The 22,359-nt window shown below is 40.2% G+C and overlaps 1 protein-coding gene across 1 annotated transcript in view; it reads left to right on the top strand.

The window, feature by feature from the left end:
• Positions 1–1,230: 1,230 nt before the first annotated feature.
• The window catches only part of SLC17A6 (solute carrier family 17 member 6), a gene marked incomplete at both ends in the record, with an annotated part of 36,846 nt that continues 15,717 nt past the window's right edge, over positions 1,231–22,359 (top strand). Inside the window, 3 exons of the mRNA XM_082627784.1 lie at positions 1,231–1,316; positions 4,025–4,277; positions 5,870–5,988. Coding sequence (XP_082483910.1) covers positions 1,231–1,316; positions 4,025–4,277; positions 5,870–5,988 — 458 coding nt within the window. The remainder of the gene's footprint in view (positions 1,317–4,024; positions 4,278–5,869; positions 5,989–22,359) is intronic.

Here is a 22,359-nt window from a genome sequence, read left to right as displayed (position 1 = left end):
CTTCCTCCTTCTCTTTCTTCCTTTCTTCCTTCCTTTTTTTCTTACCTATTGGGTTAAAACAAAACACAGGAACAATATAATTATGCACTTTGTATACATATATTTTATATTCAAGGGAGCCCCGGTGCCCCAAATAACACAAACATAAGTAAAATGTGCTGTAATCTTCCTTCCCTGCAGCACTGTCAGAGATGGCATCAGCGTGCTGGGCAAAACATAGGAAACTAGAAGTAACTTGTCAATTTTTAATAAAGTCTTTCTCTTTTGCAGAGCTAAATGCACCATGCTCCCTGCAAACCCTGGCGATGATGACATCTTCTCACTTGGTTTCCATAGCATCCATTCCTGAAGATGCCCAGTATAGTCCTTGGTCAGGGCCATCCTCCCAGCTCCCCTAGAAAGTTGGCAACCTGGCCAGCCAAAAGAAACCTCCCCTTTTCCTGAAACTTACTCTGTCCGTGGTGCTGAACCATTTTCCCGCGAAGCGCCCAGACGGGCTCTGTCAGCGGTGCTGAAAACAAAATCTTCCCTGACGCTGCCCAAATCAGAACAGTGTATCTGTTATTTACTCACGTCCTCAGAGCAGCAAGCTTTCTCCATCTTAATTCGACTCTACCGCAGAGCGGAGTTTGCGCCGGCGTGATGGGAGGAGATCGTGGGCAAGGAGGAAAAACTATAGCAGTATCGCTCACTTGAGACCTAAGATGCTCCCACGAGTTTTGGAATTGCTCTGCTCCTTACCGCAAAGGCACCATTTTTAAAAGTACTATTCTTTTGACTTTGTCCTTACACAAGGGTTCTGTGGTATTTCCGCCCACGTTTAAAAGGCAGAAGATTTGACAGCAACAAGGCTTTCAAAACCGGGAATTTACATTGTTTTCCAGTGGATTGACTTCCAGGACAAGGACTCATCTGCACCCGCCCAAATACCATGGCACTGCGTGCGCCCTTTGCCACCGGATCCTCCCCTTCCAATGAGACTTTCTGATTGTGTCTACCAACTCTCCTATTAGGAAACCCGTGGGTTGCATGCAGCAATTCTGTTGTATTCTCGTTCTCACTCTCCCTCCCATCTCTCACTCGCACTCTTGCAAGAGGCACACCGATACCGTTCTGCTGAGAAGAAAAACCTACAACTACCGTAAGCGATTAAGACAGTATGCGCAACTCTCCCCTTTCCTAGCGATTTCTATTTAAATCTGACAAGAGCCGACACCACGCTTTGCAAGAATGGAATCGGTAAAACAAAGGATTTTGACCCCAGGAAAAGAGGGACTAAAGAATTTTGCTGGAAAATCCCTCGGCCAGATCTACAGGTAAGGAAAAGCAAACCTATGTTTGCCTGGGGCTCTGCATGAAAAAAAAAAATCTGCAGAGCTATTTCCTTAAATCCTGGTTGCTTAGAGAGATTGTAATATGTTCGGAAAATCTTTTTTGTTGCTCATTGCTGAAGCGGGGCTGCTCTGGAAACCTACTTATTAATTCAGGAATGTTGCACTAAATTAACCTGTCTTGTGTGTGTGTGTGTGTGTGTGTGTGTGTGTGTGTGTGATTTTTGTTTTGGTACCTGCAGATTCTTATCCTTGCCTACCGAGGATTTATCCTCTTTACAATTAAGAAATGACCTACACCTGTTCAAAGAGCCTTTCTTTTGTTGCTTATAGTGACACCAAAAATTAAATTCCTTTAATGCAGAAAAATGAATAAAAAACACAACCGCCTAAAAAATTAATCAATAAAATTCCAAAGAGTAGTGGTGTAAAGAAAGCTGGGTCTCAGCTTTAAAACCACTTGAGTAGAGAATCCCCCAGTGGAATCTTCCTTCTGTACTGAAGGAAGAAGAATCAAAATATATCAATAATTGATAGCTGAAACAGTTCCTCTCTTTAAATCTGAAACAATGTAGATGCATTTTTAATTATTTGACCTCTCCTAGAAGTCTATTTCTTGCATGGGAAATGTCACAGTGCTTTTAAGAAAAGCCATAATAATAACCAGCAAAATGACTTTGGAAGTACTAGAAATGATTAAAAATTTTAATCCTCCCTGTAGTCACTATACTAATTATTCTATAAATTTTACAACTTTAAATTTTTTCAAGAATATTAACTGAATACACATTTTCTTAATAATGTGAAAATCAAGAAGAAAGGGCAGAAACAAAAGGATAAATGATTCTAAGAGAGCGCTAATTTTTGCATTTGGGAAATTGAAGCCTTTGGAAATGTATAGGATATGTAAAGAAAATGACCAAGGCACCTCCCAATTTTCCAAATCTCTCTGGTTCTGGTGGGCTTCTTGTAGGCACCATCATGCACCTATGCGGCAGTAGATACTGCAAAGGCCCTGCAGTCCCGCAGCTGCCCTGGAAAGAACTGTTCTTTCCCAGCTCAACTGCCATCAGGTGGGGAGTTCAGGTGCAGAGTTTAACTTTGCATATATGAGCATATGAAGCCAATGTGAAAAAAATTCACATTAGTTGAATTTTTCTCTCTTAGAATAAATTGCCGTGTACGCTAACATTGGAATTGGGCTTTAGGAATAAGTATTAACATAGCCGCAAATACATTTATCATGTTTCCCCAGTTGGTATTCTGTAGAATTTGGAAGTTTGACATTTTTTTCTGGTAGCCTCAAATTGCTTGACAGCCATCTCCCAAGCTATTCATTCTTGAAATTGATCTAAAATTTTCATTCGCTTTACCTGTGGGTATGAAAACAATTCTGTGTGGATATAATCATTTAAAGGGCACACATAGGAAAAAGATATATGGTGGATTGGAAAACATCTGCAAATCGTAAACAGAGAGGTTCTTTGTTTAAATATCCATCTCAAGGGTCCACGGTGTGTTACCCTCCACATTCCTCTTCTTTTTAACAGAAATTTCGCTGATATATTGTGGACCACAACAACACTATCAGCTTTTAGTAAAACCATTCTATCACTCTGCTTTCCCCTTTCCCCTCCCCCCAAGGACGAAAGCCTAAAAGCAACTGAATAAGTGGGGTGAAATCTTAGGAAATACTATGCAAGTTAAAAAACACAAAACGAAACATAAATGTGAGATCTTCTACCTTGATGTGGAACATCTTACCAGAGTTGATTTGGGGGCGCGTTGGTATAATCTGGGAGTCTCATTTTACGTCTTTGGAGATGGGTCCATGACATTTTTCGGTGTTTGTAACTGAGATAGTAGTGACACAAAATTGTGAATAATTAATTATTCATGTTCTGGCAGTAGGAATCTTAGGTGTCGGCCATATATTGTGGAGGCCTTTGTTTCAAACTCAAGTAACAAGGGATAAAAGAGTAAGCTGTGTAACAGGAGAGTAAATGTTGAACTGGCATCCTAGGGGCTGGAGGAAGGAGAAGGAGAGTGCGTGACACTGAAAGAGTGTTCACAGACCTTCTCCGCCAGGGCACCGGACGGGACAGGCCTTGGTGCCAGGGGGTTCCCGGGCTTAGCTGGCGGGGAGTGGGGGGGATCCCGGTGTCCTTAACCCGGAAAGCTTCAACTTGGCTGGGAAGGAAGGGGTAGCGTGGGTGCAGAACTGTGCCTGGGCCCGCCCACCACGGAGCAGCCCTCAGGAGGCTGGGTGGCTGGATGAAAGCGGCTGTTGCCTGGGCAGAGCACAGCGCGCGGGAGGTGTCTACACAGGCGCTGAGAAGGCGCCTTTCGGGTCACCCTTACAAACTGCAGACCCCGCAAGAAAGTTAGGCTCAGGCGGTGTACGTGAATCAAGGCGCTGTGGGGTGGATCCCGAGGGAATGGGCACTGGTTGCCATAGGACAGAAGATATTAAAGTTGAAGAGATGTTGCCGCGGGGAGGGAGCCTGGAAGAAGGCTGGAGAGCCCGGGAGGTCCTGAAGCCTGGTGGCGCCCCAGCACGCTAACCCCTGAGGGAGGGGAAGCAGGTCAGGGCCCATCCCCCGAGTCCTGACCGGTCCTGGGAACTGGTAACGGGCTGGCGTCGGGGGTCCCTAACCCGCGGCGTCCTTGCCTCCCCACGGTGTGCCGCACAGGGTGCTGGAGAAGAAGCAGGAGACCGGGGAGACCATCGAGCTGACGGAGGATGGGAAGCCCCTGGAGGTGCCTGAGAAGAAGGCGCCGCTGTGCGACTGCAGGTGCTTCGGTCTGCCACGTCGCTATATCATCGCCATCATGAGCGGCCTGGGCTTCTGCATCTCCTTCGGCATCCGCTGCAACCTGGGCGTGGCTATCGTGGACATGGTCAACAACAGCACCATCCACCGCGGGGGCAAGGTCATCAAGGAGGTGGGCAACAGCTGGCCCTGTGGTTTCGCAAAGCCACTTCACCTGTTTTGAGCCCCACTAACCCCACTGAATGAGGAAGGCTTGTCCGGCCCCTCGAGCACTGCCCTTCTAGATTGGAACGCGACAGTATAATCGAGCCCTTTTCATGCTGGAGCAAGTCGCTTCTGTTCTCTGGGCCTTCCTCTTCTCCCCTGCAAAGTGTAAAATAAAGCATCTGGCTCACTAGGTTTTTGAGGAGAGTGACTTTATACAAGGAATTGGTCCTTAATACTGTCTGCTAAATCTAAATCGAACAATTTTCTTTTACTCGGAAGAATAGAGCAGCAGATTAGTTCTAATTTCCCCCGGCTTCCAATTCTCACCAACATTCTCCATAACCAACATGAAACGAAACCGAAAAACAAATCAAACAACTGTGCACACATATCGGCAGTTTTAGCCGAGGGGTCTTTAGGAGCGTCCCACCTGACGGAGAGGAGCCGAAGCAGCGCAGGGCAGTCTCGGGGTCACGGGGAAGCCAGTCCCGTACGTAATCTTAGGATGTGCGTTGGGTGACGCTTAGGGAGAGGAGGGTCAACGTCAAGGTCACAGAAACCCGTGGGTCCTGACTTCCTGTTTAGAGATCTGTGCTAACGTAAGCCAAGCAGAGCAAGGGTTGGGGGTTGGGATGAAAAATTTGGGACGGGCTGTGGATGGGAAGCTGTGAGCGCTGATGGGCCCTGGGTATTCCGGGAAACACTGCAAAGTGCGTTTGGTTTCAAAATTTTATTCAGAGAGGGGAAAAATAAGGGTCCCCAGTTCCCCAGGCCGGATAAGGGCTCTTTCATCTTTCCTGCGCAGAGAGCTCTCCCCAGTTTACTGTTAGGTTCACCTTATGCAGCGGACCAGGCTGGTGAGGGCGGAGTTAGGCCCCGACCTTCAGACACACCCTCTCCCGCTCTTCTGACCACCCCTGAGCAACCCCTTCCCCTCCACTGAGTCCCCCAGTTTCCCCGGGCTTTTCCAAATCTTTCTGGCCTATGCCCACCCCCACTGTGCTGGGACCATCCTTCCTACTAGGTCCTCCGACTTCAGCACCTTCCATCCCAAGCTCCCCACCTTCCTTCCCCAGAATTTCTCTAGCTGGGTTCCATTCTCCAAGCGATTCCACTACTGCGTGGTCGGCGTCGGCTAAGTGGATCCGCGTCAGGTGTCTCTTTCCCCAGCCAGCGAACAGAATCCCTTCGTGGGGAGTCCTCATTTCCCAAACTCAAGCCCTGAGGACTCCTCGCTCGCAGAGGCGATCCGACCTTCCAGGCAGTCGTCGGGGAGCAAAGAGCCAGGGCGCCCAACTTCGCTTTTAATCACAATCCATTTCAAACGAGCACGGTTTTTCAGTTAAAAGAGGCATTTCTTCTCCGTAAGAAGATACAGATTCAATTTTGTTAGGAAACGAAAATTAAGCCACCCCCATGCTCAGAATGCTGAGAGTACCCCGGGCGGTGAGGGCAGTTCGATCGAGAATTACTGAACGTGAATTTTCAGCCGAAGCACTGACTCTACTCTCTCCCTCCACCTGTTTTTTGTTTTGTTTTGTTTTCCTATTCCCCTAGAAAGCCAAATTCAACTGGGACCCGGAAACCGTGGGGATGATCCACGGTTCTTTCTTTTGGGGCTACATTATCACCCAGATTCCGGGCGGCTACATCGCTTCTCGGCTGGCCGCCAACAGGTAAAGCATCGGGCCCGGCGGGGGCTCGGGGAGGTGGGACTTATACCCTCCGAGGGGCAGCAGAGGCCGCGGGCAGGGGCGACGGCCCCGCAGGGTTGGGGAACTCCTGGGCGAGGTCTCCTAGGACCCTGGAACCCACTCACGGGGCTGGAACACTGTGCCTCCTTCCAGAATAAGGCGCCCCAAAGGATTTGGGTTTTCCGGGGCGGGCGCACTTTGTCGCCGCCGCCTCCCTGCCCTGGCGTAACCTACTTCTCGAGAAATGGTCGACGTGCCTCCGTGCCTGGTAGGAGCCGAGGCCAGGCGGGGAGCCGGGGAGCAGAGACGGTGCCGCCGGCCTCGCAAAGGGATGGGGGGCGTCACTGCGCTCTGGTGTGCACGTCCTTCGGGTGCCCGTGCTCCGTGTGATGCTGACCTCCCCGTAGGGCGCAAAAAACAGCCCGCCCAGATGGTGCTCTGGGTCTGCAGGATTTGTTTCTATGGAGCCAGGCGGGATTTCAGGCGCCCAGGGTGCGACTCCACCTGTTAATGAGCTCTGCTGAGTAGGGGCGGGGGTGGGGAAGGCGCTCAGCTGCTGCCAGAGGCCTCCAGCCTGGCCGCGATGATGGCTGCAGCCGAGGTCCTAGCGCCAGCCCTCAGCAGTGCCCCCAGCGCCACCTGCAGAGGTACCCCGAAATACGAGGCGAAAGGACTGATGGGATGGGGGTGTCAAGGAGCACAGCCTGGCACGCCGACTGTGAGAGTCAACTTCATTTGCTTCATTGTGTGTATTTTGATAAATAAAACTAAATGCTTCTTGAATCTAAGTGTTAAGCTGAGAAAGAACAGATGCACTCCGCCCTTTCAGATATTGCTACATAGAGACCCCAAATAAAGACTTTGGGCCTTCTTTCAGACCCTGTACCTATGACTTCACCCCTCTCCCTCCCCGCAAAAGGTCAAGTTTTCATGGGAAGTAATCTAGAACTGGGCACCTCTCTAGTCTTGATCTCCTCTCTGCTTTCCTAAACTGGTCTCTCCCTATCCCTCAGTGAAATCTCCAAGGCCCCTTCCCTGGCTTTTGTCACATACAATCCATTCACCAGAGGTGTTTTCCTGCACAAGATTTCTCAGTCATCTCCAAGGCCTAGGGAGAGATTCTTGGAAATTTATTTTAGGCTTAATGCCCCTAGGGTGAGGATTTTTGGACTGGCCTTCAAAATGTCGAGAGGAGAGCACAATAGATTAGGAATAGTGCCTTTTGAATATCGTCTTTACCTTGACATGATTATGATTAATACTCAGACCCAACAGGAGAAAAAATATTCTTTTAAAAAATGAATCAGTTTAAACTGAAAATTATTAACTGTGTAGAAAACCCAATTTTATGGATGGGATAAATTTTAAAAATTGGTATAAGGCAGAAAAATATAAAGGAATATTCCCTTAAATATTACTGGTAATGAACATGTTAGAGTTTTGACTTTTATATCCAAAATGCAGTGTCTTGAATCTCTTTTTTTCCTAAAAATATTTTCTATAGCAAAACAAACTTCCCAGAAAGATACTCCAAACATACATGTGTAAAATATTTTCACTTCAGTGGGAAAACATCCAACAAATCACCAAAAAAGAAGAAAGGAAACTCAATAAAATGTGAAATAAAAATACAATGGCTGTGCCTTTAAGTTTTTTTTCAGAGTCAAAACCTTCAGCTTGCCAAATCTTAAAATGCTAGCATTTTCCTGCCAGGAAAAAACACCAGGGATGCTCCAGCGTTCCCTCTTTCTAACACTGGGAAGTCAGTAAACAGGTTTTCTTAGTTAAAAAAAAAAAAATTCAAGCTCATTGCTAGCATTTGTGTCATGTTTAGTAAAGAAAAGACTGATGTTGACTCAGGTTCTAATTTATTTGGTAGATTTTCCTCAAGGGAAAAATTTTCTGAATTTTAGAATTATTATTTGAATCCAAAATCACCTTACCTTTAAGTGGATATTTAGGGGAGATAAACAATATTTTCATACACAATGCTTTGTATTCTCCAAGGCTGAGAAAATAAAGTCAAAATTTATTGTAAAATCTTGTGAACAGCTAGAAGAGTATAGATTCACTTCCTTATCACATTTTAAGATTTTTACATACTTGCTTTATTTTGAAAATAATATTACAAAACATACAGTGAGAAATATACAACCTCCTGTGAAAACAGGTTTAAAATGTATAACATTCCCTTTTCTGATTATAAAAGTGTTATATATCAAATAAAAATATATTAAAAAGACAGAATAATAAAACATCATAGATAACTTAATCACCCAGAGACACCTTTATTGACAAGTTGGTGAATGTCCAATTAGTCCTATACATGCTACATAGAATTTTGGAAGACTTTTTAACATAAAATTTTAAAGATTTTTAGAATTTGCTTGAAAGATGTATATTTCCTTTTTCAAAAACAGTAAAAACAACACAGCAAGACCAGTTTTCCATCTACAGGCATTGTATACCCATTCTCCCTTCCCTACAGATCATTTAATAATAGAACAAGATTTCCCTTGGGTGGGATACTGGGGACAGAGTCCTTTCCCTCTAGGTGTAAAAGAAGCTCATTTTGGAAAGTGTTTACCTTCAGCATTGTAGGTGGAACTAGAGCAGAGGAACTGAAGTGTGTGGAGACGGTTCCTCCAGAGAGAAGGGCTTCTGGTTACACCTCCTGGCAGATTTCTCAATGAAAAACAAATGGTGATGATTTGGCTTCTCCATTTCATGGATTAAGCAAAAGCAGCCCTACTCTTGGTCAGAATACAGATTCTTGGTTCTTTTTCGTGTCCTATTCTAAGTATGCTTGCTTTCCTGCTCAATGAGAAGAGAAGGTGGGAGAGCAGTGGAGAAAGGAAACTGGGTCTCAGGGAGACCTCTTGCATCATTTTTTTCTTTTGCCTTTCCTTAAAGGGCTATTGTACATCCTGGGTCAGAGAATTTAGTCAAATCCATGGAGAGCTTTAGAGTGGGGAATCAAAGGAAGATTCCTCACAAAATCTGTAATATTTAAGATGAGAACATATTTAATACAGTGATAAGAAGGTATTGGAGGCAAATTAATTTTGTCTTTAAACAATAAAGAGCATAGGGCTTACAGTAACTCAAAAATTTATGAATGTGAAATTGCTAAAAAAAGCTATCTTTATCTTGCATTTAGAGAGTGATGAGGAACCTGGTCAAGTATTTAGTGGGAGAAACAACAAAATTTTTACACAGGCATAACCAAAGAGGTTCAGATTTACCAAAGGAAGTTTGGTCAACACTATATTTTTAATGGATGATATTGTATTCAAAAGACTATTCTTGCCTCTGTCTAGGTGGCAATATTATTTAGGCCCTATTTTAAAAATTTCCCTGTTCTGCTCCTGTCCTCCTGATTTCCCAACTCTGCTTTAATGTTTTATGTAGCACTATTGCCAGCTATCATACCACTATTGTTCTTTCTGATCTATAACTAAGAAATAACTGCCTTCCTACAATAAAATGTAAGCTCCATGAGTGCAAGCAGTTTTGTCCTTGTTATTTACACTGCTCTATCCCTAGCACCTCAAAGAGACCCTGACCCATGATAGATACTTGTGGAATAAATGAAATAAACATCACAACAAAGTGTTTTGCACCTTTTAAAAAAGGCAATATTACATAGTGGTTAAGATACAGGACCTAAAGCCAAATGGCATAGGTTCAGACCCCTGAATGTATTACTTAATAACTGATTGACATAAAACATTATTTAACATCTCTGAGCCTCAGTTTGCATTTCTGTAAAAGGGAGCTAATGAAACTATCTACCTGATATGAGTGTCATGACAGCTAAATAAGAGAATATGTGTAAAGTTCTTAGATATGCTTGGCATTCATAATTGTTGGCTGTTATCATTTATTTTCAATCACATCTTAATTCAGAAAAAATTGAAAGAAAAAACCTCTTATGATCACTCAATATCACTTGTGTTTAAATTTGCTGTATTAGTAATACTAAAAGATTATTTCTATTGTGACAAAAATACCTCTTTTCACATGTCAGATTTCTGCCTTTAAAATTATTTTCCCATACACACTATTCACAATTAAAATTATTGTTCACTGAAAATGTCATAAGTCTCATTTGAAGGCTTGTAAAGGGCTGTCTTAAAAAATTACTTATAGCCAAGAGTGTAGAGAGTGCTCGTATTTCAGTGCATGCAATCTTTGAATTCTGACCAGGCATTATAAATGTGCTTAGAGAAATCCATTTAAGTTTGAGGTTAGGCTTCTCTGATGAAAATTAAAGATTATTTCCCCCACCCCTATCCTTTATTCAAAGAGGGTTCAGTTCCAAGTACAACATTTTACCTTTTCAAGTATTTCTTGAGTTTCTAACTTGACTTTTGTTAAAGAGAAAACAGTTCTTTATTCAGATAAGAGATTGAGCATCACATGTAACTTCTGAAGCATATAGTGAACTCCCTATAACAGAAAGAACCCATATTAGACCTGGACAGGGCTCATCTAATCCAATCCTCTCACTTTATCCATCAGGAAAGGAAATAGAGAATCAGGGAAGCGGCGGTGACTTGCTCAAAGTCACAAAGAGATTGTGACTAAAACTCAGGTGTCCAGTAATACATGACCACAGGCTCTCTCTACGTTGAAATTTATCATCCCTGCCTCATATTATGTGCTTTATCGCAAAGTTCACTTTCAATAGCAAGCTGAGCCCTCTGCTCTCTGAATGAGTGCCTGCAGTCTATCATGTCCCAAATCCAGGAGAGAAATCCACGAATTAGAGAGAGAAGGCTTTAGTAGGCCCAAGGGATTCTTAGATTTTTGTGGCAGGAGAAACATACTGTATTTTTGTGTGTGTACTGGCTCCCAAATGATTTGGCCATAACATGAGTGCTTCTGTTCTTTTCCCTGCAAAAGGCAAATCCAAACTTGATAATGACTTAGACCAATAGTGTGATTTTTCTGGAGGAAAAAACATGGTATTTGGAACTTTTTCTCCTGATGCAGCCCTTTGGGAGTTTGAGTTTCTAGATTCTTCCTTGCAATTTTGATTGATACAGCTCAATTTGTACTACTGATATAAAAAAGAGAAGATTTATACTTAAAAATGAACAAATTTTAATACGTGGATTATAGAACTGTTTACTAATGTGCATTTGCATTTATGTAAGTGGAATTTGATATACTTTAGGTAAATATCCGGCTTGCCTGATTATGAAAATGTGAGAATAATCTTTAGGAAGATGAACAAAGATATTTTAAACACATTTTCATATTTTAAGTCCAGAAAGAAATAATTTTACTGGTCTTATTCTGTCATTTTTCTTTCACAGAAATAAAGTAATGAAGATGTGCTTTATGTATTGTAATAAGCATTGGAAATAGATTCTTAAGTCTCATCACCAAACACCCTCTCCCTCTCCCTCTCTCTCTCTCTCTCTCTCTCTCTCTCTCTCCCCCTCCCTCCCTCCCTCTCACTCTCTCTCTCTTCTATCATCTTTTTTCCTCTACACTTACTTATCCATTGTAACATGGATTGCAAACAGGGGTTTCTTAACACTTCCAGTGAGAAATATTTGCAAATTCCTTTTGGTGAGAAAATAATTCAGATTATGAGCATAAAGCCTGCTGCAAGAGACCACCATCCTGCTATGATGGAATTGGTTTATAATCCTCCAGTCTTTTAGGGCCAGAGGTGACTATCTCTATTTCACTCATCCAGCTGCCTATCAAACATCTAGCCATCTTCCCATTGTGGGCTCTATAGGTTAGGTATCTGGGGCAATGCAGAAGAGGCCTTCTTTTCTTCTGACAAAAGAAAATACCCTTTCCAGGAGATGAATAGATGTAGCTGGGAGGAGGGGTCCCTAAGGGCTTGCACGTGGTTTGCTGACACACACTTCTCTCTCCTTCCATTCTCCTCTCCTCCCACCCTTACTAGGTCTGGCTTCCCCTGTGGCTGCCACAGCCTACTACTGCAGTGCAGAAGCAGCCCCTGGGGGGAGGGACGTGATTTTGAGGGAGGAGAGAGTCAGGTGGGCAGCTGGTAGAGTGATTCTCCCGCTGCCATATGCCACTGTTGGGGCTGTCTAATTTCCCTGTCATGAGTGATGAAGTCATTTTTACAACATAATGAGGTACCAAGGGACCCAGAGGGCTGGCTTGTGCTTGTGTATTCCTTTTTTAATTTGGGAATGGGGGCATCAGATGTGACAAAGGGAGGCACCGGAGTCCTGATTTGATTAGATTAAATCCATTAAACAGCCTGAATCAGTCTATTCCTGCAGACCCTCTAGAAGAGGATTAGTGCCACACCTGGGGTGAGGAACACTAGATCCCTGTTAAGTGACAAGCCCGTACCCAAATGGAAACTGATGGATTGATTCTGGGAAAATAGATATCATCTGTAGAAATGACAAGTCACCAGTGTTCCTGTCACATCTTCTGGGCAAATCCTTTTTGGGTGGGCTTGATATGTGAGGTTGTTTGTGGCTATGGGTCATAGAAAAAGAAGATGACTGGGAATTTCACAGCTAACTCACTCTGGATCACAATGAATGTTAATCATCAAGCAGGGCGTGATGCCGGTTCTCAGCAACTGCATTTGCTTTTCCAAACATTTCTGTTCAGGGATACTATATGCCTCTCAATTCTGGCAATCTGTTTGGTAATATAGAACCTCCTCTCCCTCTGTCTTCTCTCTCTCTCTCTCTCTCTCTCTCTCTCTCTCTCTCTCTCTCTCTCTCACACACACACACACACACACACACACTTTTCCCTTTTTTGTCTTACAGTGTGAAATGATTATGTTATCTTACATATAATCACTTTAAGAACACTGGAGTGTACGTGTGTGTATAACAAGCAGAAGAGAAACAAGTAAAATGAGGTTTTAACTTGAAAATAAGCAAATTGAATTCATCTTAGTATGTCATTTGCTGCAAGAGAAATCATGAGGAAAACAACAATTTTAAGTAGCTTTCAAGTGGTTTATCGTTTTGAAAATCAATCTTAATAAGCAAATGGCTCTTATTTCGTTTCACAGAAATTGTAATGATGTTCTTTGAGACATTTAGAGCACCCATCAGTTTCTAATCCTGTTCTTCAGGCACAGAAAAGTTAAGATTTTTCATATTTAGTTTGCACATTTCTTTGCTTTTCTTTCTCAACCCAGTTACTTACTTATGTTCGCACCAGGAGTGGGTTTTTAAAGTAGCACTTTAGCTGCCAATTATAAGGAGAAGGGCTTTAAACAGAATAAAATATCATTTTAGTTGAGATTCATCTTATTATTTGGAACTTCAAGTTCAGCAATATTTATCTAATTACTAATTAGATAGTTTGACTATTTGTTCAGCAAAAGCAATATATTAGTTTCATTTATTGCTAAAAAATTAGTGTAATTTGCTAGAATTTTCAGTGATGGTTTATTTTTACATATGGTACTAACATAAATATAAATACACTGATATAAATATACTGCCTGATATTACATATACTGATATAAATACTGCCTGATATTATAGATAACCTAGATTTACAAGCCAGAAAATCAAAAATTTATTTAAAAATGGAAAAATATTTATTGGGGGGAATTTATTTCTAAAAAGTTTTTTAATGTAAAATATAATATTTCTTTATTTGTCTTCACATTATTCACCTTTATTTGGAAGAAGCAGTGATCAGACCTTATATGAGTTTCTTAACTGAAATGGATTATAAAGCAAAAAACAAAACAAATGGAAAACCCAGGCTATAAATCAGAAATTCGATTAATTTTACAAATGTGTAATTGGTTAATTATATTGAATAGAGTCTTAAATGTCTATTCTATAATCACCAATTAATTAAAACATTCTCAGATAAACTACATTATTATCTGATATGTTTTAAAGTTTAACATTTAACCTATGGCGAGGCATTGAAAAATGCACCTGAAAAAAATCCACAATGGAATTTCAAAAGACAAAAATGTTGTAAAAATGAATCTGAAAAACAGCACAAATTTTCTCTTTGAGCCTCCGGAAGTCAAGCAATAGCATGACTGTTTAATTTATATAATGGAGTAGAGGACAGCCTTCTCCTAATCCATGGTTAAAAAGAGTCCAGAAATCTAGCTTTTAGATTAAAATGGGGGAAAATAGAAAGCCAGCCTCATTGCATGGAAACACAGAAGAGACACTCTAATTATGTGAAGTGGAAAGGGGTGAGTGAATATCAGAAGAGCTTTTCAATCAATGTGAAGTAGATCATTCAGGTATAAAATTTCTACCTCACCCTAAACAGTACATTTGTATTTGGGGTGGGAAGAGAGAGGATATGAAATATAAATTGTCTTCATAATTGCCTTAGTTTTCCATTTCAGGAGGTAGATGCAATTAGAATTAAATAGAATAATAAATATATGTATCACTAAACTTTTTATACATATCATCATTGTTCCTTAGAGCAACTCTATAAGGCAGACATTATTATACTTGTTTTACTGTTGAGAGAACTGAACACAGAATAGCAGTTATTTTCCCAAAGATCACTACCTGGTAAGAGGGAGATCTGGCATATGAACCCCAGTATGTCTGATTTCAAATGATGTGCTTCTTTACTAAATATATTTTTCCTATTGAATAGATTTGTGTGTATGTTCTTTAAAAAATCTATTTTATAATCTCTTTTAAAATATTACTATATTACTTAGTGCTGGGCTAGGTCCATAGGAAAGAGCAGCACAGCTGTGGAATAATTTAAAATATTTATTTATTTGCACGGTTTTGATTTTTAGACAAGTCTTTTGATAAACTTGAAAAACAGGTAATGCTGGGTAGTATTTTCAGGGCAATATTGCCGTGAAATGCAATTGCGTGTCAGAGACTGGTGCTAGGGAAAATAAAACTCACATGAATATTAAATGTTTCTTAGTATGTAATCTATTTCATTTTGTTGAGATATCAAAAATATATTCAATGCTTATATTTGTTTGTTTTTGTAACATCAAGCCAAACAAAAATGATGACTATCAAGCATAATACAACCTACACAACTATGTTAAATATTGATAAATGGAGAGATTCTTTAAGAGGACAATATATCACCTCTGAAGCATTACCACCTAGTTTAATTTTGAAAGCAGAGTTTCAAAGACAGTGGTTTCAAAATCTAATGAGGATGTTGTGCTGAACAGAAAGTGTAGTGGCAGTTGGTTTCAGGAGATTCCACAATGTTGTCTGGAAGATAAGTCATGTACTTGAACTCAGCAACTATTTCAAGTGAGGATTTATCCACAGGAGTACTCTAAAGTCCATAGTACTTCTATAGTCCATAGCTACCATCCTACAGTTATTCTATGAGAGTAACTCAGCTTCCTAGAATTGTTAGGATACCCAGAACAGCAGTTTGTCCCCATTAAAAACTCAAAAACAAATAAATGGCCAATTGATTTTAAGGCTATTGGGATAAAGAAAGTTCAAAGAAAAAAAGACCTGTTATCACATACATATATCTCAGGAAGGGAAGATTTCATTTCCCTCTATTTAAAATCTTTATAAAAAAGTAACTGGTGATCATTTCTTAAGAGCATGCCACATGCAAAGTATTCTGCTACCATCAAGGAGTTTGAAGAAATGAAAGACCTAGACTGTGTCCGCCAAGAGACACAAATAATGTGGGGGATGGAGGAACACATGATATCTTGGGTTAAGTCTTATAAAAATGATCTACAGTGCTTCAGGAATATCTTAGAGAGGCAATTAGCTGGAAAAGAAAGGCATGCGTGCGTGTATGGTGGGTAGGTATTGGGGGGCAAGTCTGTGGGGATTCCAAGACAAGTAAAATTGATCTGAAGAAGGCTGTCAATTTTTGTTTGTTTTTTTCCTGTCAGGTATTTTAGGTAGACTATTGAGGCACAGATTGAGAGGCTGACGCATTTTAATAACTCTATATGCCCTCAGAATGGTAGCTAGAATTCATGCACTTTAAACTTCTAGAATTTCAGGATAACACAGAATGACTTTGAATCCATGGTCACAGAAATAGCATTATTAATTAGGGCAAAAACATTCTGGAAGAAAAAGACAGAGAATAAAACTTCTCTGAAAACTCTGTTGAATGTTAGGGAATTTCTATATCATGATAACTGATATTATAAACTACTTGCTGTTAACCAGATACTGTCTCCTTTCATAATTGATTTATTTAATCTTCATGATAATCCCTTGAATTATGAAGACATATTATCTCCATTTTACAAATGGAGAAGGTAAGGTTTAGAGAATTCAAGTATTAACAACTTACACAAGGTCAGACATAGTAAGAAATTAGAATTGGAAATTGAATTCATACAGTGTAACCATAGAACGTGTATTCTTAACTAATGTTATGTCATGCTGTTTATATGTCCCCAAGAAAAATATGGCAGCTGCTCGGTCAATTTGGTTAATGAAGACAATCAAAACCAGGTCAAAGAACTTCACTTTGGGTCTTGATCAAATGATCTAATTATGATTTGTATTTTATAAAGGACATTGTCCTTTTCAGCGGGTGTTTCCATTCCACCCATGCTGCTCCCCTCTATAATAAAAGGTAAGGCTCTTACTTCAGCTGTGACAAGCTCTGTTCTCTCTGGGCCTGTCCCTTGCCCCAGATCTGTCTCTTCTGTGATGGCTGAGGGAATATCTAGCATAGTACTGCTAAATCAATGATTCTAATATCGGGAAGAGCGACATCAGCATCACCAGGGAACTTGTTAGAAATGCAGATTCTTAGGCACCGTGCAAACCTAGGGAATCAGAAGCTCTGGCACCCAGCACTCCATGTTTGAACAAGCTTCCTAAGGTGCTGATGATACATGAGGAACTCTGGAAATCGTAGTGCTGAACTATGTTATATCCTAGAACTTCTTTTCCATACTCAGTTTTACTATTTCTTCCACTTCTTTTGTGAAGCTTAGATTTTGTTCATAAAAAGACAACCCTCCTGAAATAAGCCTCTCCATTTAACTACTTACTTCAAAGCCAACTACTCGGTATAAATTAAATAAGTTACAAGGATGTAAGTACAGCACAGAGACTATAGGCATTATTTTATAATAACTTTGTATGGCGTTTAATCTATAAAAATATCGAATCACTATGTTGTACACCTGAAACTAATATAATGTTGTAAGACAACAATAATAAATAAATAAACAAACAAACAAACCATAGGAAGGACAGAGTAGAATTCTGCTCTCACTCCCCACTGCTTTGACAATCCATCTTTCAATGTTTTGGTCTTTCATAGTTTTTGTTATTTTATCTGTTGCTGCTGGCACTATTAGTGCTAGTATTAGTTCTGCCCCTATTAAAGTACAATAGAGCTTAGTGGTTAAATACCTAGGATCTACAACCAGACTGAGTCATTATAAGTCATAGTTCCCCACTTAATGTCTATGTGACCTTAGCAACTTACTTAACTCACTGGGACTTGGTTATTTTATCTGTGAAATAGGAATAGTAGTGGTGGCCCTCTAATATAGTTTTTAGTTTAAAATGAGAATTTAGAATAGTGTCTGGTACACACTAGCATAACACCATTGGCTATGATTATTTCTACTTGACTGACTCACATTTATGGATTTATTTTTATGTGCCAGGCACCAGACTAAGCCTTTTAGGTATATTATTTCATTTAGCCTCACAGCAATCCTATGAAATATAATAGATTAATATAATCATTGAACAACTAATACCTCTTAAATGCTTAGGATATGCCAGACATTCTTCTGGGTGCTTAATTTGTCATAACTCGTAGGTTCTATAAATATCCATGTTTTGTAAATGAGGAATGAAGCATAGATAGTAAAATAAACTGTTCAAGATCACTCAACTAATAAGTAACAGAAATGGGCTTTGAATCCCAGATGTCTGGCCTAGTAACCATGCTCTAGACCATTACACAACACTGCCCTTTTTATAGACAAAGAATCAGAAGCCTAGAGAGATTAAGTAACTTTCCAGTCACATAGTTATTAAGCAATAAAGCTAAAGTTTTACAAAAATTTCTGTATACTATTTATGTCATCTTTTTTTTCTTTACCAACTTTACTGACCTTGGCCCCTTTACTCCCCTGGAAGCCTTCATCTTACTTGAACTTACATGCATGCTGGTCACCTTCTGTCTCCCTGACTTCATAGTTTCCTCTCTTCTCAATTTCAGTAAGCTTCATATTTACTTGACTTTAGGGGCATAATTGATTTCCCTCTATGATCACCCTAAACTCCATCATCTCCAAGATGTCATGGACTTATGGTCTCTTCTCTTGCCTTCCTTATCCTATCTACATTTCCTCAAACCCTCTTCACGACTTCCCTGTTCATCCTCTCACTCCTGATGTTCTTACTTCTACTCACGTGTATTACTGTGTCCAGCCATTTTCAATACTGCCCTAGTTTTTGATATGTAATGTAATCTCTTCTATGTTTCAAAACTTTGCTGATCCATTTCCTCTTTGGAATTTCTTCATTCTTTTTTAGATTAATCTTCCAAAGCCCAACTTTAAAGTTTCCTCCTGATGGACTTCTTTCCTGGTCACCCCAGCTGGAATGGACTTTTCTCTCCTTTGCTTTCCATTTGTACTCTTGTTTTGCCCTTTGGCATATGTTGTCTCTTGGCTACTTGTCTTTCTTTTTCTCTTCTATTACACCAAGGACATCCTTGCCTTTTTCTAGCTGCCTAGTTGCATCATGTAGATGAAAGAGCGCAGATTTACAGATTTCCGTATCTGAGAGTTCTGGATTCAAATATCAGCTCTATTGCTTGCTTTTTTCTTGCACAGTCTGTCTCTATTCTCTGATTTATAAAATGAAAAGAAAGTGTAACTCAGAGAGTTGTTGTGAGGATTAAGTGAATTAATGTAGGTGGAGAAAGTATAGTAAGTGCTCCCTTCTCCTCAACACAGTACCTTAAATATAGTCTCACAGAGGTTTGGAGTGTGAATGCATAAATGAGTGTTGAATGAAGTGGCTGCTTCAGTTTTGGCTGTATGTAGTACATCAAGAAAAAGTGTAAAGTCTTCCCATATTGGCCAAGAATTTTGATAACCATAATTTTAATAACTTGGCTGTGGATTTGGATATCATTTTCATGAAATGAGAAAAGAAGACTAAGTTCTGAAAAGTTCGATGGATTGTATTCTTAAATAGTTAGAAAAAAGTCAATCCATTTTTTAAATTTTATTTATTTATTTATGTTTGGCTGTGTTGGGTCTTTGTTTCTGTACGAGCGCTTTCTCTAGTTATGGCGAGCAGGGGCCACTCTTCATCGTTGTGTGCGGGCCTCTCACTATCGTGGCCTCTCGTTGTGGAGCACGGGCTCCAGATGCGCAGGCTCAGTAGTTGTGGCTCATAGGCCTAGTTGCTCCACGGCTCTTCCCAGACCAGGGCTCAAACCCGTATCCCCTGCATTGACAGGCAGATTCTCAACCACTGCGCCACCAGGGAAGCCCAGTCAATCCATTTTTATGATGCAATGGCCACTAATAATAAAAATGGATTGTTAAACAGATTAAGAAAGTTAAAAATAGGAAGCATTTAGAAATGTCACAGATTACATAATTGGAAACACTATATTCAGGGTAAGAGTGGAAAATAAACATATAAAGTGATCTGTTGACATTTTATCTCAGGAATAATAGTGTGATTTCAAGTAGCTTTGTGAAGATGATTATTTAAATTTACGGTTAGAATACTGAAACACATTACGGACTACATATTATGTGCATAAATAGATATAAATCCCAGTGGCAAAACCCACTGACTTTGGAATCAGACAAACTAGATTTGAAACAAGGCTCCTCTACCTAGAGCTGGTTAACAACTTGGGCAAGTGATTTCACTTATCTCAGGTTTAGTTTCTTCATCTATAAGATGGGTATATTAATAATGCCCATGTCATTAGGTTGTTAGATGGTTGTGAGTTTTATGGCATGTGAAGTGTTAGCATCATGTCTAGCAAGTAAAATAAGCACTTATTAAACTTAGCTCTGAGTTGAGTAACAAATAGTTCATAATTGATTCAGCTCTACTAGCAAGTGATTTTATCCCCCAGGGGATATTTTGCAATTGCTGGAGACATTTTTGGTTGTCACAACTTGGAGGCATGTGCTACTGGCATATAGTGCATAAAGGTCAGGGGTGCTCTTAACATGATACAAGCACAGGACTACATCCCATGACAAAGAATTAACCATCCTAAAATATCAACGTGTGGAGGTTGAGAAACCTTGAGCTAAAGAATGGATAAAATTCATCTCTCTCTAGTTTATCTAGAGATAGCAGTATTTTAAACTCTTTCAAATAAGGAGAAAGAAACTGATGATTAAAAGCTATATTCATAGAAAATAAACATCATGCATCATTCTTTCAAAATAAGTACAGTATTATAAAAGAACACACATGTTAGATAAACCTGGATTTTAAAAAGTACTATGTTCTTAGGGCTTCCCTGGTGGTGCAGTGGTTGAGAGTCTGCCTGCTGATGCAGGGGACGCGGGTTCGTGCCCCGGTCCAGGAAGATCCTACATGCTGTGGAGCGGCTGGGCCCGTGAGCCATGGCCGCTGGGCCTGCGCATCCAGAGCCTGTGCTCCGCAGCGAGAGAGGCCAGAGCAGTGAGAGGTCTGCGTACCGCAAAAAAATAAAATAAATAAATAAATAAAAATAATAATAATACAGCCAAACCTGCTTGAAAGCTAATTCAAATTAACAAGCAATAGGGTGAAAGATGTGAGCAAAACAAAGATTTATAAGACATGCTTAAAGAAAAAAAGTACAATGTTCTTTTTTGTTGTTTTTATTTTTTTTGTAAAACTTAGCATGCAAAATGATCACCTGGACTACTTATTAGAACAGATTTCCAGGCTTCACTCCTAGCACATTCTGGTTTGGAAAGTCTGGAGTGAGAAATCTGCATTTTTAATAGCACTCCAGGGAATTCTAATGCAGCTGGTTCATAGATGACAGTTTGAAGGAATTCTTCCAAAGGGCTGAATGGGGTGGATGCATAACTCATATAGACAATTTTGAAAATCCTTTAACACCCTGTAGCTCTGGTTCTCTTTATCCTTGATGTCTTAAGCAGCCCCAGTCTCATTATTATCAAGCATAATAAGCAAAATGGGATGGATCTACAGAAAGATACTCTCAACACTAGTTTTTCAGTATCAAGACAGCCTACCCATATGCCCAAAACTCCTGTGTCATTTGCACTTTCTGCCTTCATCCTCTCTGTTGCACATGTTCAACATTCAAACTCCCAGAACAGGGGAAAAATATGTTTTCCTCATTAGGCTTTGGGATCAGGTACCATTTACCACTAGGTCCCGGAAACTTGCCACATACATTTCCTTCTATCTAGTTCCTCTCAGCCCTAAAGGAAACCTCCAAAGTGTTCTGGGGTTTGCACACAAGAACATGTGGATTTCAGTCTTAAAAGAGGTGAAAATTCCTTCAACTTGAAAGTAATCAAGCATGAAAATACATTTTAAATCAATTTAAATAACAATTTTGGATTTTTATTTTATAAAGACAGGTTATGGGATTTTTGCATTTATTTTCTGAAAAATAAATCCATATTTGGCAGAAGTTTAATATCACTGCATGTGTGGCATTTTAATAGGAATAATCATTTCTAGGAATAGAAAGTTTCTATTTTGTGCTAAACGTTTAGGAAATAAGTTATTCTTTGACTCAGACTCAAAGATACCTATTCAACAAACAGCACAGAGGAAGAATGGAACAGAATATTCACCTCCTGAGTGACTAGTTACCTCTGAGGAGAAGCCATTGAGGACAGGTGGATATTAGGCTACATCAAGTAAATAAATGTATTTGGCCCAGTCAGTGATTCATAGAAAAAGAGCTGATCCACTTCAGCCCTTCATAAAGCCATTTCTCAAATTTCAGGAGCAGATTAATAATGATCAAGACCCCTTTCAGAAACTTACATCTTTAACAGTTACATTTCAATGTGGCCTTGTAAAAATAAGAGTTTCTATGAGGCAACAAATCTTGACTGAATCCAAGGCTCAAAGTTTGACTTGAAAAAACTTGCACAGAACACACAGGTTAGCTCATTAGATAAAACGTGTCCCCAAATTTCTTTGCCAGAAAATATTTCTAAATTTACCCAGTTAAGGGGATGTTTTTCTTGCTTAGTATTAGCATTATGGGAGATTTTTTGGTTGATGATGGAATGGAATTTTTACTTGCAGATGGATAAAAGTGTTAGCAATTTTGAATTGTTGTTTAGATCTATGCAAGGACAGGTGTGCCTCAGACAGAATCCCACCACCTACCCATCTACACAAAAAGACAGACAAACCTGAGATAGAT

The sequence above is a fragment of the Mesoplodon mirus genome (assembly GCF_964341445.2).
Source record: "Mesoplodon mirus genome assembly, chromosome: 7".
NCBI lineage: Eukaryota > Metazoa > Chordata > Mammalia > Artiodactyla > Ziphiidae > Mesoplodon > Mesoplodon mirus.
This window is presented reverse-complemented; position numbering and strand designations above follow the sequence as displayed.